General features: G+C 37.4%; 2 protein-coding genes and 1 non-coding gene across 3 annotated transcripts; 2 read left to right on the top strand and 1 right to left on the bottom strand.

The window, feature by feature from the left end:
* The first annotated feature begins 184 nt into the window (after nt 1-184).
* On the top strand, nt 185-7,464 carry LOC120002344 (RNA-binding protein 39-like). The gene is made up of 13 exons (XM_038851067.1): nt 185-960; nt 1,413-1,491; nt 1,628-1,684; nt 2,100-2,155; nt 2,961-3,192; nt 3,344-3,430; nt 3,612-3,689; nt 3,868-3,951; nt 5,350-5,414; nt 5,492-5,684; nt 5,756-5,844; nt 6,372-6,486; nt 6,881-7,464. Exons 1-13 carry the CDS (start codon nt 338-340, stop codon nt 6,914-6,916), a joined length of 1,794 nt encoding a protein of 597 aa, XP_038706995.1. The 5' UTR covers nt 185-337; the 3' UTR covers nt 6,917-7,464.
* A 617-nt stretch (nt 7,465-8,081) lies between these two features.
* TRNAR-CCU lies at nt 8,082-8,154 on the top strand. Its single transcript has one exon. It is a non-coding gene; the product is annotated as a tRNA-Arg (tRNA).
* An 831-nt stretch (nt 8,155-8,985) lies between these two features.
* On the bottom strand, nt 8,986-16,694 carry LOC120002343 (cellulose synthase A catalytic subunit 2 [UDP-forming]-like). The gene is made up of 14 exons (XM_038851066.1): nt 16,136-16,694; nt 14,903-15,098; nt 14,605-14,813; nt 14,366-14,468; nt 14,090-14,267; nt 13,353-13,619; nt 12,856-13,201; nt 12,533-12,670; nt 11,913-12,038; nt 11,606-11,818; nt 11,236-11,509; nt 10,925-11,121; nt 10,471-10,821; nt 8,986-10,055 (listed from the first exon to the last, which is right to left on the bottom strand). Exons 1-14 carry the CDS (start codon nt 16,214-16,216, stop codon nt 9,474-9,476), a joined length of 3,261 nt encoding a protein of 1,086 aa, XP_038706994.1. The 5' UTR covers nt 16,217-16,694; the 3' UTR covers nt 8,986-9,473.
* Nucleotides 16,695-20,797: the final 4,103 nt, after the last annotated feature.

The raw sequence follows: 20,797 nt of genomic DNA, 5'->3' as shown, positions 1-20,797 counted from the left end.
TTCCTAATTAAGAACTAGTTCAAAGGATTATAAGTTCCGTTTGGCTTGGCGTACCATTTTAATGAACTACTACAAACATTGCACATTTTGAGTAAGGGTAGTATCGTATTTTTAAAGTACGTACAGTCCGAAGTCAAGAGAGATTATAAATACCTTTAAATAATAATTAAAAAAATCAGTTAAGTTGCCAACCGAACGAATTCGACTCGTTGCATTGGAATTAGCCCATTCGAAACCCCAACAAAACCCCTAAAAACTAAACATTCCACTGATATCCAAATCTAGGGTTTCCGACGAAACTCTTTCGAATCTCTCATCCGAAAGGTGAGTGAGAGCAATGGATTTCGACGAGTACGAGTATCTGGAGAAAACTGTGGAAGAATCGGAGGATCGGGATGGCTCTAAGAAGAAGCGAGACGGTACAGCTGAGAAGAGCGAGAGGAGTTACAGAAAGAGAGACGCCGATGAAGATATCGATAACGGAGTAGAGGAGCGCAGGAGGAGCAAAAAATCAAGAGACGATGACGATGAGAAGCGCGACAAGGATCGTCATAAGAGCAGCCGGGATAGAGATAGAGAAAGAGAATCTGAGAGGGACAGGGACAGAGGCAGAGATAGGGACAGGGAGAGGGATAGCAGGGAGAAGGATAGGGAGAGGGAGAGGGGTAGCAGGGAGAAGGATAGGGAGAGGGAGAGGGAGAGGGAGAGGGGTAGCCGGGAGAAGGATAGGGAGAAGGAGAAGGAGCGGAGAGAACGAGATAGGGAGAGAGAAAGAGAGAGGGAGAAGAGAGAGAAGTCCAATCGGGAGAGGGAGAAGGAAAGAGATAGGGAGGGAGAGGTCGAGAGAGAGGTGTCTAGAAGAAGCAGAAGCCGCTCGTCAAGGAGACACGACAGTGTTGAGAAGGAGAGGGAGAAGGAGCTTAGAGAGGGAGAACATGAAATAGAGATGAGAGATCACAGGTAATGCTTGGTTTCATGAAGTTCAGTTTTGTTAGTTATTGAAACTTAGTGTGAGCATATCCTGGTTTACTTGCCGCAGTTCCTTAGTTCAAATGAATTGATTTTTTCTCTTGCTTAGCATCTAATTGTCACTATAATTGTCAATACCGATTATAAATTAGGTTAGAGTGACTATTGTTTTTCGGTTTAACATAACTAGAATGGATTTGTAAGGAAAAATTATATATTATCTTGGAATTTCAGAAATATGCGCTACTCTATCTGGTGTCTTTCGTACATTTTATATCAAAGCATCTAAACTTTGATGCTCATTTTATGAGTCTATGACTATTACTGGTTTTATTTTTGCTGTTTCTATGTTCCTGTTTTTACAATGCCAAAATTTTTTTATTATGAAATTTTGATTAGTTTTACCCTTTTTTTAATAGTTTAAAAATTGGTTTGGGTAATAGGAGATTTAAAGACAAGAAAGAAACTGTGGAGCCTGAAGCTGATCCTGAAAGGGACCAGAGAACCGTTTTTGCCTTCCAGGTAAAATATGTTACAAATATGTTACCAATGTAGTCTGTCATCTTTGTAGAAGAACCTTCTAATGTTTTTTCATATTTTGGTTTCCGCATTGTTGGTAACAAGTTTTGCTTACTTGTCATGTATATGGTGTTCACAGATGCCTCTAAAGGCAGAGGAGAGGGATGTTTATGAGTTCTTCTCAAAAGCAGGCAAGGTTAGTCGAACCATTATCATACTTATTGCTTGAATTGTCCGAACTAGTGGCTCTTTTTTGTTCATAGATCTTACCTGGTCTCCAGTGCCAAAGCCTTGTGCCAGAGACTTGTTTAACCTTTTATTAGTAATTATTTTATGCAGTATGCAATTGCTTTGTAATGCCTTCAAGTGGTTAACCTCCTCACCAATCATCCCCAAGGGCATGAGTTGTGATATATGAATCCCCACACCAATCATCCCCAAGGGCATATGCAATATACATCTCACACAATGATCTTTTGGAAACCAAACCCCCACTGGATGTTTTCTCATGTACTTTGAACATCCTTGATGTTCTTTATTACTCATCCTTTTCGTGCAAGTTTCTTCAATATCCAATTTGATCTGCATTTTTCTTTTCTTTGAATTTTCAGGTGAGGGATGTTAAATTGATAATGGACAGAAATTCAAGACGTTCAAAAGGAGTTGGGTATGTGCCTCTATTTTAAGTGGTGTTCTAGATATGCAGATATACTCTTGTATTGTAACTTTAACATACTTTCTTTCAAGAATCAAGTTTAACTGTATTCTTAAATGACCCTTAGAAATGCGATATTGATGAGGGATGATGGGAATACCTTGCACTCATGTTTAATCAATTCATGCTGCGCACTCAAGGTAGATAGCATAAACTGAATTCTTTTGTTCCCCATTTCTTCTGCTTCATATCTTCTAATATAGACGCCAATCCATGAGGTGTGAGTATTCATGATTCATTTCTATTATCATTTATTGCATCTAACTTGCCCATGTAGGAAGATTAAAAAACTCAGGGAGACTTCTTCTTGAATGCCTAAGCTAGTCACTACCTTTTGCCATCCTTGACTATTGTTTATATATTTAGTAGGAGTTAATTCTGTATCATTGGTGATTCATTCTTTAAGTTGAGATCATTGTCGTCTATTTAGTGGGTGGGTTTTTCACATACTGAAACATGTGCAAGTGCTATGGAAAAAACTACTACTATTCTCTCTGGATCATTTTAAATTGTCAGATCTTCTTGACCTCTTTTTATTTACTGTTTGTGGTCCTACATTGTTACCATAATGAGCTAACATTTTCTATTACATAGGCTTCAGATTCACCAAAAGAAACTGAGCTTGAGGCTTGAGCTCTCCGCACTAGAGTTTTTGTTTCCTATATGTCTTTCCTATATGCTTTGTGAGTTTTGATTTTGATTGTTTTTCTCTTCATAAGACCTGACAAATAACTGCAATGCGTCGGTTTATTTGTAGGTATATCGAATTTTATGATGCGATGTCTGTGCCAATGGCGATAGCTCTCTCTGGCCAGCTGCTTCTGGGACAACCTGTAATGGTTAAACCGTCTGAGGCTGAAAAGAACCTTGTTCAATCTAATACTTCTGGTGCCAGCGCAGGTGCTGTTATTGGACCTTATGGAGCTGTTGACAGAAAACTCTATGTTGGAAATTTGCACTTTAACATGACGGAGATTCAGCTTAGACAGGTGATCCTACTAGTTTTTTTTTTTGGATTACCATTCTGTTCAAAGACAAATTAGTGTTTTTTTTTTGGGTCTGATGTTTCATATGTTTCTGTTATTGAGGCAGTGGCTGTTCTTTTGTAACATTTGCATATCTTTCATGCTGTTTGCTCAGATTTTCGAACCATTTGGCACTGTCGAGCTTGTGCAGCTGCCACTTGACCTAGAGACTGGACACTGCAAAGGCTTTGGGTTTGTTCAAGTCAGTATGACTCTAGTCTGAAAAGATTGCTTATGGCATCTGTTTGTTTATTTATTCTGTTGTTTAACTGTTCAAGTGGAAATCATAATGGTGGTCAAGAATCATTTGAATTGGATTATCCGAATATGTACGTTCGTTCAGATGACAATTATATGTTCTTTTTGTCTTTGTTGTCATATAGTTTGCGCAACTTGAAAGTGCAAAGTCTGCTCAGAGCGCTTTGAATGGACAATTGGAGATTGTTGGTCGAGTAATCAAGGTAAGTTTAAATATCGTCCAGCCAATACATCGTATATCCCTGATTCTTAATCATGGATCATGAAGTTTTACTTAGTGACGTGTGTGGGTAGTGGGTACAGCTGCAAAAATCATTATTTACATTATTTTGAAAGTGAATGTTGAATATCTTTGAATAATTCTGTTATACATGCATACAGGTCTCATCTGTTACTGATCATGTTGGAACACAAGATATTGCAGCAAAGTCTGCAGACTTTGATGATGATGATGGGGGTGGACTGGTGAGTTTAATTGCATTTTCGTCAATTCTAGGATATAGATAGATCTTAAAGTGGTGGTATTACATTCTTCGTTTGATTTTTTAGTGTCATTGCATGGCAGTGCTCTTATGCCTATTCTAATTACTTCCTTTAAGTCTGATTGCTTATTTAAAGCATTTTGAAGTTTGGCCATTGTTATTGTGTCTACAAGAGAATGCATGAGCAGAGTTCCATGGATTCTGCAAGTAAAACATTCTTCATATGGATTGAACAGGATTCTATATATTTTTTAAGTAAAACATTATTCATATTGGTTTCTGGAGGCCCTGGTTGATGGTGGTGCAAAGCCATGACGTGTACAACATGCTGTAGTTAGGAGATGATAGTTGATCCTTGGTTCAGTTGGTAATGTGTTTTAGGATGAAGGGATTTTGCTCTTGTGGGTGGGCTTTAGATTTAAAGAAGAAACATAAGCAAATAGAAAATGGTCTAGTGTGTTGAGGCATAAGGCGGTGGAGTTCTTGAGGTGGCGGCCACTGACTGGATTTTTAGAAATGGTATCTATTTATTTAATTTTGGTTTTGAAAAGCAATATTCCCTTACCATATATTGGCGGGTGTTAGTGAAGGGACTTTAGCAATCTTATGACACCTTTTGTGTGCTGGGAGGAAGGTTTTGAATGAAAGTCTTACCTTTTCTGTCTAATCTTATGCATTGGTGCAAATGTCTTTCAGAGAGTATTGATTAGCGATTTGGAAAGTCAAACGCCAGTTTTCACCAAAATTTTATATGGTGCTAGCTAATTGGTTATGGCTGCTAGTACGTAATAATCAAGGGACATGGTGGGGCGATGAGGTGAAATCTGCCCGATGGAAAGTTTCAAATTAGTTTCTTTACTTCAATCATAGGTATATGTATACAGCTTCTGTAGTTCTTCTGTTGCAGTTGACATCACAACTTAAAATGTGAATTCATCTTCTTTCCCAAATCGGGAAAACAGCATTACATTACAAAAATGAAAACACAAAAAACGAAAAGAATTCCTATCATTGTTGACAAGACTGGCATCTTATACCTGTTGCATTAGAAGCAGTTTCATCTGTAATTTGCAAGGAACAAAAAAAAGAGCAGTTATGCGGTGGGTAATCTCACTGAGAATCTTTGAAATAATATGCTCTGTAGCTCTGGAATTCTACTTCCTTTCTCCCCCAATTTCAATTAAACACATCGTAATTTATGGTGCACTACTAATGTTTCTCTAAGTTCTTAAAAATGTTGTTTCCAGTCTGAAACCTTTGATGCCGGAATTTGGGGGTTCATCGTAGGGTTATCAAGGATTGCATTGTCTAATTTGCTTGCTGCATAGGTTTTTCTGCCCAAGTCTCTATTGACCTGATGTATAGTACCGTTTTCATGCAGTCTTTGAATGCTCAGTCAAGAGCTATGTTAATGCAGAAGCTGGACCGCACTGGCGTAGCCTCAAGGTTTGTGAGCTATTCGATACTTTTCTAATTGTTTATGATAGCCATGATTTTAACTTGAGGTGCAATCATTTTTCCAGTATTGCAGGGTCTCTTGGAGTACCCATATTAAATGGATCTGCTCCAAGTCAGCAGCCCATTGGCTTACCTATTAATGGACTGGCTGCGACACCAGTTCTTCCAGCTCAAGTTTTCCCATCTCCAGCCTCTGAACCTATTGGACTCGCTAGCGAGTGTTTATTGTTAAAAAATATGTTTGATCCAGCAACTGAGGTATGTGAATTACTTGTTTTGTACGGTGTGAGTTTAAATGAAGTGCTGATTTTCTCATCTTATTTCACCAGACTGAGCCAGATTTTCACTTGGACATCAAAGATGATGTTGAAGAAGAATGTTCAAAGTATGGCCGAGTAAAACATATATATGTGGACAAGTAAGGATTTGTGCCTCGCTCTTTTGGCTGAATGTGCCTCTTTGTGAGTGTGGGATTCTCCAGTGACATTTAGTGCTCATTTCATTTTGTCTTCGACAATATTTGTATCATTGCAATTTGCAATCCTTTTTTTGCAAGGATGATTTCTCTCTCCCTTTTCTTGTTCACTCCACTTTAAGTGTGTATGTCTTTTAGTTTTTTTTTTTCTCTCATTATTCTGATTTGTATGTCGAGGTGTCGGAACGTCTTTGGTAGTGTTTTGTGGAATATGGTCAATCTTTAGACCAAACTAGGCCTTCATTTACTAACTTTTCTTCTTCAAATATAAGTTTCATGAATCGGAGTTTGTACGCCTGTATGTCTTTTGCAACCTCTTGATGTGTTCACAATTCTTATATCTTTGACCTTTCAGCAACTCTTAGTGTTTGTCTTCAATGTTCTTATAAATGCTGCGTCACATTATCTTGTTTTGGTTAGCAGTCCTGTGATGATAATGATTGATTCTGCGTATGTTGGCTTTCCTGCAGGCATAGTGCTGGTTTTGTGTATTTACGGTTTGAAAGTGTTGAAGCTTCAGCAAATGCTCAACGTGCAATGCATATGAGATGGTTTGCGCGGAGGTTGATTTCTGCTATTTTCATGGTAATATGTTTTCGCCATCTCACCAGTTTTCCTCAGGAAGAACCGTCTTTCAGGGCACTTAAGATTAATCTTGCATTTATGTTGCTTGGCAACCTGGTTCTGCCTTCTTGCACAATACACCCAATCAGCTGCTTTTCTTGAGAAAAAAGATGAATAAATGAGCTGAAGTGGTATAATTGAGGAGATTATTGCCATAGGACATTTCTATTGGATTATGATCCGGTGTAGTATGTGAATTTTGAATTAAGAGGGTGAAGCTATTCAAACGTTTATGGTGGAAATGGAAGGAATTGGAGCAAGTATGAATTGTAGGGGATCATAATATATTTGTTTGCATTTTCCATGTTCAGTCTAATAGTGATGTTATTGATGAACATTCCTTTATTTTATGCAGCCACCTCATGAATATGAAGCAAAGTTCAGAGGTTAAATTTGAACAAGCTGTCACTGGCCGCGGGTTCCTTGTGATAATTTCTGGTGGGAATACCTTTTATATGAGAAAAATCACTATTGGCGCATAATACTATTGCATTGGTCGTCCTTATTTCCTTGTTCGGTCTAGAAATTCCTCGTAGTGAACATTTCTCGCATGCAACTATCTCATGAATGCGTGTTAGGTTCATGGGTGGAACCTGATCAAGTCATGACTAGGATTACTTCTAATTTCGCTCGGGCTGCGGCTGGTTGGAATGCTATAGCATGTTCATATTTTATATATTTTGAACGACATAATGAGTTGCGGTAGTATAATCTTTTTTCCAATCATGCCTATGTAATGTAGTTTTGGATTTTCAATTGTCCATTTAAGCCGGACGTGTGTTTAAAAGAGACCTAGTTATATTTGCTTTCCCAAGACCTTTTTAGAATGGTAGGTACTCAAATCTCTTAATGTAACAGGGTTCTCTGAATGCAAAGATTTGTGTACTCTTTACTTTGGCAAAAGCGAGGTTAGAATAGAAAGTTTTGATTGTTTAGTTATGTGAGCTGGAGCCCTTTTTAAGATCGGGTAGGGTTAAAGAAAACTGATGGAATTGTCGGTCTTTTCCTTTTGGTGTGGGTGTTGGAAGTTGATCATAACTTTGGTGCAAGGTGTTTTTATTGGTGTGTGCGAGGATGATCGATTTGGTGAAATTTTGGTGGCACCCCCAAAATTTAAATGATCTCCCTCGGATTTGCATAGGTGATCTTGGCCTTTTCTGGTATGTTAATATGAAAATGATTTGAGATTTGAAGCTGTGCACTCTTAACAAATCAAGATACACGGCAGTTTATGTTCTGTTATTTGTACGTTGTAAAGTATACCAGATCGACATGAGAATGCAATTAGCCATGGTTTTATATAGGTTAGGCTTGACGAAGAATTTTATTTTTTTTCACTCATTGAGATGATAGTCGTCATTCCTTTAATCTTAAAATGAGAAATTTTTTTAAAAAATCTCTTAATAATGTTGAATGACGTAGCCGGAGGTTGGTTGCACGTGATCAAACCGTTTAATGTGGAAGAGGCGTATATATTGTACAAATCATATATGTTCAGTTGAGTTTATGGAATATATATATATATATATCAACACGCGATGCCTACCATCAAAGTAGCGCCTGTAGCTCAGTGGATAGAGCGTCTGTTTCCTAAGCAGAAGGTCATAGGTTCGACCCCTATCTGGCGCGCAGAGTTTTTCAAAATAACTTTAATGTTAATTTAGGTGATATTTTCCCAGCTCGCACGTGAGAGTTTTTAAATTAATTAATATTTTTTTTGAAGCAATATTTATTCATGATGATAGTATATAATACTTTTTAAATATACAGGCTATCTAAAGTTTAAACAGAATATATGCAATATTTAGCTTCTTATAATAAATTCCAAAAGGCAACACTTATTTTTTATTATTTCTTTATTTATTTTGTTATGAAACAAATAAGTAAATAAATTTAAAGTCTTTTGGACATGTGACTTGGGAATATTGAGATCGACCCAACCCATTGAGTTATCACTAATTGCAATATAGTAAACAGAGTACACACTGATGAATACCCGTCACACGGGATGAGGGTTCAAATCTAACAACACAAGTTTTTGTCATCCCTTATAAGCTAGACTCCAAATCCACCATATTCCAATGTGGGATTATCATCACACACGACACACCCCAATTCAGTGGTTCGATCGTGTGAACATCTTAATCAACTGCGGAGTCAATCAAGCTTTGCCCTCCTAAATTAAGGGAAGCCTAGATAATTTTTCTTCTTAATGTTGTAAGCCAGAATTCTGGAACATAAAGTCTGAAATTGAGATCATATTCATAATGGATAGTTGAAAATAGACAACAGAGATGCCAACTCAATGTCAATACTGCCTGGAAATTACCTGCATAGCAATACAGCATATGAAATCCAAATGCAGAAAGGTTCTGCAACTAATATACTCAGAAACCAGACATGCCCAAATGCCCACAGATTGGTATGGCTTCAATGGTGACCGACTACACAAACAGGAAAAACAGAGACGAAAAAACGTTCACATTTATTCCTAGCAGAGGATTACATGATAATTTGAAACTCCAATATATAAGTACATACATGACATGCCCAAGTCCAGACAGAGTGAACAATTAACAAAGAACATGGAAGAGAGGAGTGGTTTTCAGAATCTTATACCAATCCCCAACTTGACAAGGGGATCATTTATACTTCAATGCTCTCTTAGAAATACAAACTCACAAGAAAACAAAGCCCTCCACAGAATTTTAATAAAAGAATAAATAAAAACCCTGTAAAATAGGAAGAAGAAAAAAAAGGAACAATGTGTCGAGCTCCTGGTCCTTTGTATCTACAGTCCATACACCACCAAAAGTACAGAGTTCTTCCCCACAAAAATTCACCTTGCGCACAATCGCACAAATATAATTGACTGATGCTTCCCGGTCAGATGGTCACTTTCACTTTGCAGAGAGTCTAATAAAACCATCTGGTCTTTATTGAGTATCTTAGTCACAATTCAATCCACAAACTTCCAACACAGGGCCATCCCTCGAGACAAATGGGTTTATTCGAACCCATAAAAGAGTTAAGATGGAGGCTAGCAGAATAGACCAAACCACAATGATTGTGGGTATCCGATCCTGTCTCCCGAGGAGACCCTTGAGGAAGGGATAGAGATGAAGAATGACCCATAAGGCGAAAAATAGCCTGCCAAATAGAGGACCCCATGAATCGTAGCCGTTGTTGATGGCATCTGAGAATCCAACTACAACTCCAACTACATTTAGGATTAACAAGGTCAGCGGTGGAATCAACAATGTTGTCCATTTGAACAGATAAAGTTCTGAAAATTCCCCATCATCTGCTGCTTTTGAGGTAACAGTGAAGTTCGTGTTGACACCAGCCAAGACCTTAAGTAAACCTTGGAAGAGAGCGAAAAGATGTGACGAAACGCCTCCAATCACCCAAAACTGCTCATTTCTCCACAAATCATCTATTCCAACACCACCCCACTGCATCTCAAGGATACTAGTTACAGCAATAGATATGAAAAGCCCCATGAACACAAGACTGGCATAATTGCTAATCTGCAAACATAAGAACCATGAGTTAGCTTCAAGCCAAGTCATCAGTCAAAAATAGACTTGAATTTGGGTATGGTCAGAGCTTAGGAAAGAAACAAAAGTGACAGCAAATGTCGGCATTCCAAATATAGTATTTTTCCGGTCATCTAAAAATATAAAAAAGTGATGGGAGATGGAAGAATAAACTACAGTTAAATCTTCGCAAACTGGAAAAGAAGTTAGCTAGACATGCCCACTTCTATTCTTTCCTTCACAAGGTATGCACAAATATGTTTTATGTCAAAAAAGAAAGAAAAAGTGTGGCAAGTGAAGCATTAAATACGTTATAAGCAACAGGGATCTAAACCTATCAAGGCATTTGACAAAACCAGTTTCAACAGCAAGAACCACAAAGAAAGTCCCAAAAAAAGGATGTTACCTCAGGAACGATGAATTTTCCGGTGAGAAGGCAGATTGCGGGTAGGGTACAGTAAACGAGCAACGGAATCGAGGTCAAAGGGTAAACAACTGCATTAATGTAGTTAAATCGTTCCAACCATTTCAACCCGCCACCATACCCATACCAAATTGGACAGTGTCTGCTCAATAAAATCTCAACAGATCCAAGGGCCCACCGAAGAACCTGGTGCAGACGATCTGACAGATTGATAGGAGCAGACCCCTTGAATGCAGGACGCTTAGGTATGCAGTAAACAGACCGCCAGCCATGGCAGTGCATCTTAAATCCTGTCAGAATATCCTCAGTCACAGAACCGTATATCCAGCCAACCTGGGTTGACATTTAAAATTTCAGATTTTAGAAAGTGACAAATTGGTATTGCTAATGGTAGATCTACAACATAATTTTCGTTAATATCCTTATTTTTACTTACTTCCTTTCCCCATTCTGTTTTGTCTTCATAACCACAGCTAATGACTTGGATTGCCTCTCTCAACAATGCTGCAGGACTGGCATCTCGAGGAACGCCACCGTCTTCCACAAGTGCGGAGGCTACAAAGACAGGAGATTGTCCGAACTTCTTCTCCAATTTCACTTGGGACATATGGGATGATTTATCAATCTTTGGCTCTGCAGTAGTAGCCCAACATTTATTGGTTTAAACCTTTTGCAAATACTTAAGGATGAATGCACTCAATATGCTGAGCAGCAAACCAGGTTTACCTCTAAGAGGTGTATACATACCTTCAATCCCTTCTTCAATATTTTCAAGAGCATGTATCTGCTTTGATGTCTCCCTGTTTGTTAGCTTCTTTTTCTTCTCATTCTTTGACTTTCCCTTCTTGTTCTTTCGAGACCCACAGCACAGGCAGCACAATTTGGGCAAACAGTTGCAGGTCTTGCCAGGAGGCTTCTTCTTCACAGGTGCATCATAGCCATAAAGCGCTTGCCTTCGGAAAACACACCCAGTGCCGACGTATATTGGCCCTTGTATGCCATCTAACCCTTTCATGTTGATCTGTATCACATATGAAGATTAGGATTCTGACAAAAACTTAATGATTACAAAAAAGTTAAAAAGAATAAACGAGACATTGGAATGTAGTATACATACGTCAAAAAATACAACATTTCGATTTGAGTATCTATCGTGACGATCGATCCCATCAAACCTTTGGGGGAATTGCACATAGCAGACTTTCTTCCCTGATGTTGGGTCCATCATGAAACACATTGCTTCTCTAAGGGCTTTGCTATTGTTAATATAATGATCACAATCAACGTTCAGAAGGTAAGGAGCATTTGAAAGAACTCCCGAGACCCGTACCTTCATGAATTGTGTACGTATTGCATTAAAACAGGTATCAATCAGAAAGCAGAAGAAAGATGAAGAGATAATAATACTAAAAAATGTGCCTTACCAAAGCATTCATGGCCCCAGCCTTTTTATGGTGCTCAAACCCTGGTCTCTTCTCACGAGAAACATAAACCAGACGCGGCAACTCATTCCCATCCAAATCACGAACACCACTATGACCAAGGAAGACCTGTAAAAGCAAGGATACTTTAATTCAATATGGCCCTTAAAAAATATCAAGAGCATACAATACTTAACCCAAAAAAAATTAACCAAAAGAACCAAGAGTCCTTAAATTCCATAACTCTCTGGGACTGCAGCAAAGGCGTTGATACTATCCTTAAAGGTCATCTACCGATTGAAGGAAGAACTAGAATTTTAAAAAAGAACAGTATCATCGGTGAACCACTTTGGACGCCGGGGTTTGAAAACATAAACACTCCTTAACAGTTGTCATTCCAAAGTTTGGATGACAAGGGCGGGCCACAACCATAATCAGTATTCCATGATCACAAGTGCCGCATCTTATATGCAAAACCACAAGTCGTAGCAAAAGTCGACACTTTTATGTTGCACATTACAAATCATTTCATGGACAGAAAGGGGTATCAAAATCTCCAAAAGCTCGTCCCCAATAGAAGTAGATAACGAACTCAGTAATAATACAGAAAAAAGTAATCTCACCTGAATCATGCCAGGATGGTCCCTCACATTGTTCCCAGGCCATGGAGTGCCATCCTGCATTGTCCACCCATCCTCTGGAACCTTTTGTGCTGTGGCCACCAGACTATTTATCCTAATTTTGAAGTCTTCGTACTCTCTCTGCGCCAATCCAGGAAATAGAAAGAAGAAAACAACGAAATTTAAAATCAGTATGTAACGAGAATATATTGGGGTGTTCCATGTCAACCACCGACATTATAGATATAATGTCATGAAAATCATGATACTACTGGAACTGAAACCATATCTGTTTTATACAGATCTTATGACAAGATATTACAGACCTTTATTGCGCGTCTTTCCCTGACAAAAGCTGGATGAACTTTGTTCCTCAGGTAGTCAATCTTCTGCGAAAAATACCATTCAGGTGCTCTAGGTTCAATATTAAATTTTTTACAAAAAGGAACCCATTTCCTAGCAAATTCTGACGTCTCAGAAAGGGCTTCGAAAGTAAGCATGGCTGCACCATCGTCTGACACATAACATGCAACTTTATCCACAGGATAATCAACCGCAAGGATGGAGAGAACAGTATTTGCAGTGATTAGTGGAGGTTCTTTCAGTGGATCGACTGTGCTTACGAAGATGTCCACATTGGCCAACTCTGATGGTTTCCCTTCCTTTTCATACCTAAAAACAGAGGTACATGTTACCAACTAAGAGAACGTAAACAAAGTTACAAGGTAGAAAAGGCAAAAGTGAACTGTGACGACAAAGATTTAAGAATACCAATAATTAAGATAAAATAACAAAATTTATGCAAGTAGCATCCATCATATACCTCAGTGATAGACGATCAAGGTATGTTTCTCGTACAATAGGGCACCATTTGGGGAACTGATCCAGAATCCAAGACAGACCAAACCATATTTCACATATGACTGATGTCAGCCAGAGAGGATATGCATCTTTCACAGGATGGAGAAGTCTATAGTGAAAAAACAAGGCAAGAATCCCGAGACGCAAAATAATAATCATTCTATATGGGTTTATTTTGCTTGACGGGATAGGTAATTTCCTTGAGAGCGGCTGCCTTCCTTCATCCATCCTGATGGAAGTTATTAAAAAAGAAAACCCAGTAAGAGGCCAGACAAAGAAATCAAATATAGAGGTACACATCCAGAAAACCTAAACAGTTATGACACATTCCCCACACTAAATTACATAGAATATTTACATCATATTTGACATTCGTGCCACTTCACAAAACACCTTACGAATGTTCAAATACAAGACACCATAACACTTGAAGCCTGTACAGGAAAAAATGGCTAATGAAAGGGATACTAAGTTTATCATAGGGCATCTAATGTACTTGTATAAGTTATTCGGTTGTTTTCATAAATCTATTCATCATCCACTCCAGGCAGAACAACAGGAATCCCTTCAACGTCCTTATAACTTTATTTCATAAACATTTTGATTGTCAATATAAAGATACATCAACCATAAGAACTGCGACTAACCAACATATTATAACACAGAGCTAATAGGAAGGTCTTTGATCAAGTCACTTACATGGGTAAATCAGGATCATCTCCGTCAAAGTTTCCATCATCATTTCCTCCTTCATGCCTAACCACCTGAAGCTTATCATTCTGCCTTTTCTTCCAGTCCTCCATTCTGTCCTTCCATGCCACACTCCCATACCCATACACTGCAATGTCTTTCTTAGGGACCATGGGCCTGGGTTGCACTACAATAATAATAGCGATAATTCCAGTAACTTAAAAGGACAGGAAACCACAATAAAGCAGAAAGCCATAAAAAAAAATGGAATGCAAAACAACTTACAAGGTGTAGATGGATCAGAAAAAGGCATTGGATGCACTCTGTTTCCATGACCCATATAGGGGGGTACAATAAGAGCATGTCGATCAGAAGATATTTCAGTGTCCTAAAACAAGAAGAAAGGTTATTATAATAAAATCATGGCATTCCCGCATGCATGTGCATGTACCAGCATCAAGCATGCTTATGAATACAAAGATGCACATAATAGTATTCACTAGTAGGATGGCTATTGCCCTTACTTCTTCGCCATAGGTCAGAAGAGGAATCTTAGAACCAAGGGGAGTTGACTCCTTTTCCGATTGCACCGGCATTCCAGTGTTAAGGCGCGAAGTGAGCATTGCCTCTGCAACATACTGTGGGCCCAGAGAATCAAGATCTCCATAATCAAACTCATTGTCCAAGTCATCAGTGTCATCTTCTTCCTCATCACCTTCAACTCTGGGACTACCTGCAGCCGCATAACTAGTTAGGGCAAACTGATAAATGATGAAGTACTAAAAAGAAGATGGTACTCCTAAAATGCCAATCAAGTCCAACCTTTGATGCGCTTGTATCTTGTTTTGCACTGAGGACATGCCTGATTTCCCTCTCTTCTCTCATACTCATAGCAAGGCCTGCACACAGGAAAGGCACATTCGTTGCACGCAACAAAGAGCTCTCCATCTACTGTTATCTCTAACTCATCCCCACAAATTTGACATACTTGGCCGCTCAATTCTTTGACAGACTTAATCTGTGCAAAAAAAGCTGTAAGAAACAGATATGAAAGCTCACAGCAACAACATGAAATGCTTGATCAAGGCAAGAATAGTTAAAATTATTGCTTCCAGTGACAAACAAAAAAAAAAGCAATATACAATAACAAACTACTGAACAAAACTGAGAAAGACCATGCTAATTATCCAACCATTTCTATTCAATAAAGGTTTTATCATATTATCGATCTAGTGCGAACATACGAACTCTATTTCTAATTTAATAGAATGAGTAAAACGCAATTTATTATTAACCAAAATATCCGTTTAAATAAGATAAAATCTCATTTCCTCTACATTCCAAATGTCCTTCAAACTTGAAATGCAATCTGCTTGAAACACAAGTACTCCCAATGTTCCAGAGGGAGTGCAGTCATTGCACTCATAAGAGTGGGATAGTAAAAGAAAGGAATTCATTCACGCGGTCAAAAAATTGTTTTTCATTCTAGTCGCGGACAGACAAAGTGATGCATGCGCGGATGGTCAGAGCTAACCAAAAAAGTCTCAAAAGAATTTCGTGCATATTAAAAGTTGCATTTTAACTTGCAGAAATACTGCAGATCCTTGTAAATATTTGCAAAAATAGAAGGTAAAAAGGTTTATCGGAGTCCGAATTTAAAGCTCGTTACATAAATTATACAAGACCAGAAGATAAGCAATCGAGTACAAAGGGCTGGTACCAGTTCTACCAGTTAGACACTGCAATTTCAACACAACATACAATCAAACCAGATTGGCATAAAATTCCACTGCAAGAACAATATTTCGAGGAAATATCTCCTATGAATATTGTCGGCAAGCTAAGCTTGAAAAAAGGACAAATCAGGAAGAGATGAACATTGAGAGCCAAAACCCAGAAACGGTCACAACAAAAATTCGGCAGTCAAATCTGAATAAAGGCTACCAGATTGCATCAAACGACCTCAGACAGTAATGTTTACACGAAATCTAAGTAAACACAAATCAAGAAACAAAAAAATGAGGGAAAAAAAAAGAGGCTTTTGGAGTCCCTTACTCTGGAATTCTCATCTGCATTAATCAGTACGAACTCATTCCTGTTGTGAGACCCAGCAATGAGTCGACCCCCAGTGTCCATGACTCCTCACTCACTCCCTCCCAAGAGTGAAGACACAAATCGATTCAATTGAAGAAAGCCAAGCGGAGCCCCCTTTTCTTCAGATCAGGATACCCAGCTCAAGAACTCGATCTTCCCACCGAAGTGAGTACACTCGCTCTCAGAAGATCCAGTTCCACATTCCACACCCGACAAACCGACGTAGGAGTAAATGCAATTAAAAAAAACGAAGGAAAAAGGCCAAGAGTTTCCTAAAATACAGCAGAGACAAGGGAAGGAAACGAACGCCTGGAGTGGAATTGCTTTTCCGCTGTTGATTCCAAAACAAGCCAAGAACCCCCTCTGTAACCTGGCTGGAGAGTCTTTAATAATCTATAGCAATGACATTGAAGATGGCCCCCTTTTAGAGAGAGAAAGTAAATGTGGACGCGTAACACAGAAGGAGAGATTGGGAATGGGATGCATAGATAAATAGAGAGAAAGAGATCCAGGAAGCAAGGATATATGTAGAGTAATAAAGCAAAAATCGAAAGGTAAATATGTGTATCTAATTAGTGACCAGAAAAGGTAAATGTAACGGTGGGCCCCAGATTGAGATGGTGGCTCTGGTCTGTGCCCCCACCGTAGTTGCTCACAGCCAAACAAAAAAAATTTCCGAGAAAATTTTCTACAGCGAGAAAATAAAATCAAGAGAACGAGTATATAGTCGTATAATACTTTAGTAGAGAGCTTAGAGTGAGAGACAGAGAGAGAAGAGAAGAGAAGAGAGTGGGTAAATACACAATTTACGCCGCGTGAACAGATCTACATATTCTCTCTCTGTGCGCAGGCATTTATATGAATGAGCTCAGTTCAGTCATCAATGGTGACTGAGAAAACAAATTTTATTTTTCTCCGCTTGGTTTTGGTTTTGGTTTTGGTTTTATTTTATTTTAAATTATTTATTAATTCGTCACGTTGCATGCTGCTTATTTTGATTTTTGACTGTGTTTAGTTGTTAGGAATTGACTAATAAGAGAGAGTAGTTTATTATTATTATGGAACTATTATTTCTGTTTCGGCCTTTTCTTCTTCTTCTGGATTTCCAGATCTACCTTCTTTATCGGATTGATTGATTGTGATTGACAGATTTAGTTTTATTAATTTCTTGATCATAATTTTAATTACCATTACAAATACTAGAGTCAAAGGCTAGAATTTCTTTTCCTATAATAGGACAGGGTTTCACAGATTCTGTGTCCCAATTCCCAAACCGAACTCAATGTGTGATCATAAAGATATTATTGTTCTCGTAGAGAATCGAACTTAGAATCGTCCAACTCATGTGATTTAGTCCCATAACGATTCACCTATTTCTAATTGCACTTACTATTCTTGTTTCCATTAAATGTGTAGAACAAACACAGCTCATCAAAAAGCAATAATTAGATGATATTGATCTTCAAACGGACACATTAAAAAAATGGATTATAAAGTTTTGATGATGATCTCAAAACAATATTTGAGCTTTGATTTGTTAGGGCAGATAGGCCATGTTTGGTCATGTCATGCATTAGTTGGCAATAAAAAAAAAAACATTTTATATTTTGGACTTTAGATTAAATTTAAGTCATTGTTGTTGGGTAGGGCACCACATCATGTCTTTTTCTTCGCTTTCTTTTATTTTATTTGAATGAACGGTTTTGTCTTTGATGCCACATGTGTATTGTAGTGTCGGTGGACCTAAAGCAACACTCAAATTCAGTTTTCTTTTTTTCTTCCTTCTCAAGGCTTGCCTAGTTGCCTTCCACATAAAATAAATGCTTTTGGATTTATTTTTTTTAAAAATAACTTTGATGATAGCGCAATTTCACCTAATTTTTATGTAGTTTTTCTCATCCATTTCCTCTCAACATTAGTTCTATTTGTGTGTTCTAAAGACACACATTTGTTGCACAGTGATGAGATTTCTATATCCGATGGAGATAGCTTTTTCTTGATGACGTGATCATTCATGTATTTTGGCAAAATTTAATGTTGATTGTCAATTAATCCATCAAAATCCCTCTACTTAGTCATTGATTAAACTCCACGTGTTGGATTAACATATTAAATTCGGCCTAAACGAGTAATCATGCAATCATTGTAGACTTTTGCTACAAGCTATTCCATATAAAGAAAACAACATTTGTACAAGTACTCCAATTTATTACTATAATGTTGCAAAAATAAGCTAAATACATGTTTTTGGTTTTCTATAAATTCCCCGAATTTTGAAAAATAATGTGAATAATATCCGGTACATTAATCGTCCATGATCTCTATACATCTCGGCAAATAATAAATGTAAATTTGATAAGTTCAATTTTTATATGACTAACAGCAGCAATCCATCCTACCCAACTCGACCATTATGTTGTGTTTGCAATGAGTGATTCGGATAATGGAAAATTAGGTTACTCTCAATTTTTTTAACAATTTATAGAAAAAAGTAGGGATTTGAAGAGAATTGAAAGAATATTTCATTAAAGTTTTGTTGAATTACTTATTCCCAAAATGGGGTCATTTGAAGGGAGATCGAGTTAGGTTATCTATAAGTTAAAACGTAAAAACATATTTTTACCTTTATAAGTAATATTTTAACAACAAAAAAAAAAAGTAAATTAAGCTAATTTACTTTTCTCTCCCTTTCTTTTATGATGGATATTCAAACAGATAAATAACAAATCATTTTTTATTTATTTATCTAAACATGATAAAAGAAAAAATATTATAACTTCCATTATATTTATTTCTGTCTCTTTCCTTCCCCAAAATATCTCAATCCAAACACACCAGTGAATTGTTACTCGAAAATCATTTGGGTGATAGTCTAGTGATGATTTTCTCTGAAATCAAATTGTATAGAGTATAAAGGTTTTGAGTTCGACTTTCACTAAGAGTGATATCCTCGTGGCTACATGTTGAGCATTTGCTCAGCTTACATTATCGTCAGGTGGGAACTCTTATTATTGTGTATGCAGACCGTCATATATGATGTTTATATGATAAAACTTGTATAGTGTAATTATAATAATAAATAAGTAAGCTTTGAATTTATGTATTGTAGTCAATCACATTTACCAAAATTGTAGGTTGCAGCTATCAATTCTATAAAGTGGTTACTTACATCATAAATGTACATTGGCTTTTATTTTGATATATTGTCCAAATGTTGGTTTTGTATGATTACGTTTTTTTTTTTTTTTTTTAAAGGATTGTATGATTATGCTTTTAAAATAATAATTGAATAAACTAAAACAACATTAATTTAGGTAAGTATTGAGTGATTGGTAATATTTCACCCCAAAAAAAGAAAAAAAGTAAACCCTAACTGATGACCAAGTCAAACACGTGGTGATGCGTTATAGGGCTTTTTTTTTTTGCTTCTTCACAGCGTGAAATTTAAAAAAAGACCCCCCCAATAATAATGCATGTGAAATGAGAGTCCTAGTGGTTGAACTTTTGGTATAGTCAAGCTACGTATTACAATTTGTTTAAGGTGTAAGTAAAGTAATTATTACACAAATCTAATCCAACAAACTACTACAAAGGTTAGAGTTAATCATAGCTCACCATGGTTCCTCTAATCGAAACACTCCACGTGTTAAGGCATGCGATATGGGGTCCTCTTTAGAGACAATTGTGGGACCAACTGTTATGTGGGTCCCGGCTTTGGGTGGGTAATAAGAAGCCAAATTCGTGAGTCACAGCTGGCGATGGATTGCTTTGGTGGAAAGTGAACTGTGAACCACAGAATCATGAGAGAGAATAATTGGGACAGCAGTGTCGGTCGTGTTAGAGTTGCCTCTCATTGGTTCTAAAGCGAGTATCTATACACACCGACACTAAACGAGTTAACGAGGAGTCTGAAATTTGTATACTCGCCTAGATTTTGGTCAGCGCATCTAAACGGTGACGTTGGGTCAGTGGACTAATTTAACATTAGACTGCAACAGCTTGCCAAACAACCCCAAAAGAATAATCAGAGGAATTCATTAATTAAAACGATAATAAGAAATATTATTAGAAATATGGACGATGTTCTCCAAACCATACCATTTCATATTGTCCTCTTGCGTTTTTTTTTCCCCATTGGACTGCAAAGAGCTATTTGCTATTCGGTTCAACCCATTAATTGTTTTTTTTTTAAATTTTATTGAAATAAAAGTCAGTCAGAATTATTTAATGTTTACGAACTTCCATGACATAAGTCATTATTATATTTTATTTGTATCAAAAGGAAAATTAATCCAATACCTCTCATGCTCTAACCGTTATGCGCTGTCTTTATAAATTATAATTATAAAATTACCCTAACAGTAATGAGAGAAGATGCTCTTGCTTACGCAAGCCAAACATATCAGAAGCTAGGATAAATCTTCGACGAGCCCGTGAGTCTTAAACGAGGCCCAACTATAAATTAAGCCCAACTCATTTTTCAGCTTTATATTTAGTGACGAAAAAAAAATAATTTCGGATAATAGATGGGATTAAAATGGGGATAAGAAGTCAGGGGAGGAAATATTTCTCAGAATCCTAATACTGCTCAAGAAGTAAATGGCATCATTAATACTGGGTCCT

Source organism: Tripterygium wilfordii, chromosome 7 (genome assembly GCF_013401445.1).
Source record: "Tripterygium wilfordii isolate XIE 37 chromosome 7, ASM1340144v1, whole genome shotgun sequence".
Lineage (NCBI taxonomy): Eukaryota > Viridiplantae > Streptophyta > Magnoliopsida > Celastrales > Celastraceae > Tripterygium > Tripterygium wilfordii.
This window is presented reverse-complemented; position numbering and strand designations above follow the sequence as displayed.